The sequence below is a fragment of the Vigna angularis genome, chromosome 9 (assembly GCF_016808095.1).
Source record: "Vigna angularis cultivar LongXiaoDou No.4 chromosome 9, ASM1680809v1, whole genome shotgun sequence".
NCBI classification, from domain to species: Eukaryota; Viridiplantae; Streptophyta; class Magnoliopsida; order Fabales; family Fabaceae; genus Vigna; species Vigna angularis.
In genome coordinates, this window is record NC_068978.1 from 25,249,734 (window position 1) to 25,253,814 (window position 4,081).

At 29.7% G+C, this 4,081-nt stretch overlaps 1 protein-coding gene across 1 annotated transcript; it reads right to left on the reverse strand.

Annotated features, from left to right (window-relative positions):
• Positions 1-464: 464 nt before the first annotated feature.
• LOC108346675 (cytochrome P450 81E8-like) lies at positions 465-3,101 on the reverse strand. The gene is made up of 3 exons (XM_017585738.2): positions 2,558-3,101; positions 1,583-1,949; positions 465-1,204 (listed from the first exon to the last, which is right to left on the reverse strand). The coding sequence occupies exons 1-3, from the start codon at positions 3,070-3,072 to the stop codon at positions 596-598; spliced, it is 1,491 nt and encodes a 496-aa protein (XP_017441227.1). The 5' UTR covers positions 3,073-3,101; the 3' UTR covers positions 465-595.
• Between the last annotated feature and the right edge of the window lie 980 nt (positions 3,102-4,081).

The window sequence follows — 4,081 nt, forward strand, 5'->3', positions numbered from 1 at the left end:
TGTGAAATGTAAAAGTCTATTATTTTCATAAATTAAAATAAAATTATCTTTATCTTAATTGATTCTGATAAATTCTTAAATAATATATTTTATTTTAATATCTCTCCACACATATTTTAATTAATATGTTAATTTCACTCTTCCCACTTTAATTAATTTTTATCAATCACATGCACAAATTATTATAAATATTAGTGTACACCACATGTTCATAAAACAAATAATAAACATGTATTATGCATACAACAATAATTGAATACTTGACCACAAATATATAAGAAAAAGTTTTAACCATCGCTATTATACTTCATAACGCTAATACTTATCTTTTATTATTTTAATTCATAATACTCCCTCCTACCAATAATTATTTTTCATCAGTCTTACATACATGAGTAATCAAATGTTATAAAAGAACAACTATTATATTAAAAAATATAAAGAAAGTAATAATTTATTGTAAAAGAAGAACTTAAAAGATATTATTACATCACATTCACTTCAACCCTTACAAAATGATTAAATAATGCTTACTGCATACATACTTATTCTCCATAAAATACGAACATGTTTATTATTTAAATAACGTCATAAATCAAGACATATTCTCAATTGTTGGTGATTGACGGAGTAGGCACATAGCTTCCAATGGATTTTTTCTTGAAATAGTAATTCCATTTGCTTCAGACATATCAATTTCTTCCTTACCAATTCGTTTCCACTCAAAACGTTGAAGTAATAAAGCTATGGATAAGCCAACTGTGCGTTGAGCCAAGTTTGATCCAGGGCAAGCCCTCCGCCCTAACCCAAATGAAAGTAACCTGTTTACTTCATTTTCGTTCTCAAACCTTTCAGGCTTAAAGTGTGTTGGATCACTCCACACTTTTGGATCCATATGGGCAGCCCAGGCATTCACCAACACAATTGTGTCTTTCGGGAGATTATATTTTCCTACAATGCAATCTTCTGAAGACAAATGTGGTGACCAAATTGGAGCAGCAGGATGCAATCGAAGTGTCTCGTAAACAATGCATTGAATGTAAGGAAGTTTTGACATGTCAGATTCCTCTACGAGACGATCTGATCCTACATGAGTGTCTATTTCATTTTTTGCCTTCTTTATAACTTCTGGATGGTTCAATAAATTAGCCATTGTCCATTCTAAAGTTAAAGCTGATGTATCTGTTCCGGCAAGTAGCAAGCTCTGTAAAAACAATAAAAAATAGTATCAATGCACAAACAGAAGGGAAAAATATCCTTCTTAATTTCTTTAAAATTAATTACTGGATAACCAAAAATTTTATTCTTTTGTTTTGAATCTAAACAAAATGGACGAGAAATTTGTTACTGAAGTAAATATACTTCTTCTTTTTTTAATACACACAAAGGTTTTAAAGTTATCATTTAAAATTACACTTTAGATTAAGTGATGATGATTGACATATATATTGCACATTCACATATTTCTATTAATTATTTGGATAACTATGTTCATCATGTTAATTTTTATCACTTTCAAAAACAAAATAGTGATGTACACATAAAAATGAGAAACACCATATTTAAATAAATGATTAATTACCAGAGAAAGTCCTTTGATGATTTGGTCGGTATATTGTTCAGGTTGTGATCGTTGTAGAGTAAGAAGATGGTCTATCATAGTATTTCCATTGTTTTTTCCATTACGATGCTCTTCGATGAGTTCTTGTAAGAATGCATCTGTTCTCTTACCAATTCCTTTAAGCTTCTTCTCCAAATTATCAAAATCAAACCATCTCACGAAAGGCAAGAAATCTCCACGATTATTGACTCCTGCTAATATCACTAACTCTTTGATGATTCCTTTGAATTCTTTTGCTTTTTCCACATCGCTCACATCACAATCATCACCAAAAAGTCTTTTTCCAGACACGATTCTCATCATAGTGTTAAATGATGTCTCCATAAACCTTAATTACAAGATATTAACATTAAAAATAAAATAAAAAATACAGAACATGTTTTATTTAGTTACGTCAACTATATAACCATCTCTTTCTTATTTATTTATTTATTCTATGTTTACCTTACTTCCTTATTCTCTTTGCATGGAGCACCCTTCAATGGTTTAGAAACATCATAAAAACACATTTTTCACATTACAACAACTCATTTATGTATCTGAAATAATTATATTGTGTATTATTTACAAGTGAGATTACTAAGTATTAAAAATTCCAGATAATATTTGTGTAACATCAGGAAACTTCAATCATGATCAATATAATTTACTTAAAATTATATTAGTAATAAACAAACATTTTTATTTCTTAATTAGTGTTATAAGAATAGCAGTTTACACTTTCTGAAGACGCTATATAAAGAAAATTATATACAAAAAATGTTGAAAGGCATTTGTCGTCACTATATTTTTTTAATGTATAATTTTAGTTTATTTATTTCAAAATAAAAAATATTTAATCTCAAGTTCTTAGAATGGGCTATTTTATGTTGAGTTCTATATAAGACTCTTTAACCATTTTACGTAAAAAAAATGTTTGACTTGATGAAAACTCACATGGCTTTTAGATCCACTTTGGTGAAGTGGTTTGATGAGAGGTTAGCGAGCTTTTGCACCAGCCTCATGATCTCGTCCCTTCGGACCTCGTAGAAGGAGTTTAAACGGTTCGTTGAGACAACCTCCAGCGACAAGATGCGACGGAGGTGGCGCCAGTGGTCACCGTAGGAGGAGTGAAGGATGGTGCTGTTATTGTAGCTTATGTATTTGCCAAACAGAAAGTGAGGTCGGTTCGCCAACACGATGTCGTTTTTGGTGAAGCATTCTTGCACCGCGGATTGTGAACAAACGACGACAACGAGTCGGGAGCCGAACCAGAGAGAGAAGACTGGGCCGTATTTTTGCGACATTTGAGTGAATGTGCGATGGAAAGGCTGTTTGAGTTGGAAGAGGTTTCCGATTATAGGGTAAGAAATTGGCCCTGGAGGAAGGTTTCTAAATCTTCTTGTTTGGGACAAGAGCTTAAGAGAAAAGAGAAAGAGCAGAATGACCAAAGCAAAATACAAGAAAGCCATGCTTGAAGATTTGCTTGTGCTATTGATTGTTGGCTTTGATTCCCATGCATGTCTATTTATAAAGTCCTGAAAATGGTAAGCTGGACAAAAAGAAGTCAAGAAAAAATGGCGGGGCAATTGGTTGTTCAAAGTAGCTGGCAGATAACAATCTCGAAATTGAATTTGGGGTCTTTTCGTAAATATGATTTTAATTGATTTTATAAAATAATTATACTGTCCGCACCAAGCCATACCGCCAGTTGGCTTGTAGTAATTGAGCGGGGTCTGGAGTGAGATTTCATTATTACCTTAGCCTGTGACATAATAAATAAAAATAGTATTTTAAAAAATTGTTTCAGTACATGACCATAAATAGAATATTTAATGTTGGTAGTACCGGATGTTTATTATTTGTAGGTTGTGAATAGTTGATATTTTAATATCATTATACTATCCAAATTGGATACTTGTTACTTAAAAAATTAAAAATAATAATTTAATTTATATTTAATTTAATTTAAGTTAAAATAAAATTAATTTATATATTTTTTAGACTAATTTCAATTAACATTAATCTTTATTTTATATTTTATTTTATTTATATTAAATTTTATATATTATTTTTAAATTTTATTTTAAAAATGAATAAAATACATATTTTTTATTATTTGTGGATATCCGCGAGTTTTAAAATATCTAGAGAATTTTTTGAAATGAATATTTGTAAGAGTAATAAGTCATATTAGGATCGAGTTGTAGGTGGAGTTTTCATTTTCAAATCATGTGTAAATACTATCCGTATCTAACCACACTCGTTGTCATCTATAATGTTATACATTCATGAACCCAACAACTTAATGATTTCAAAGAATTCAATATCTCAAAACTTGATTTCTATTTTCATCACCTCTATATAAGTTTAATTTTTCAAACAAAATTTTACTCCCAAGATCATCATTATTTAAGTACTTGATTACTGTATAAAATAAAACTATATCTTTATACATGTTATATTTCTTAAATCTTCGAT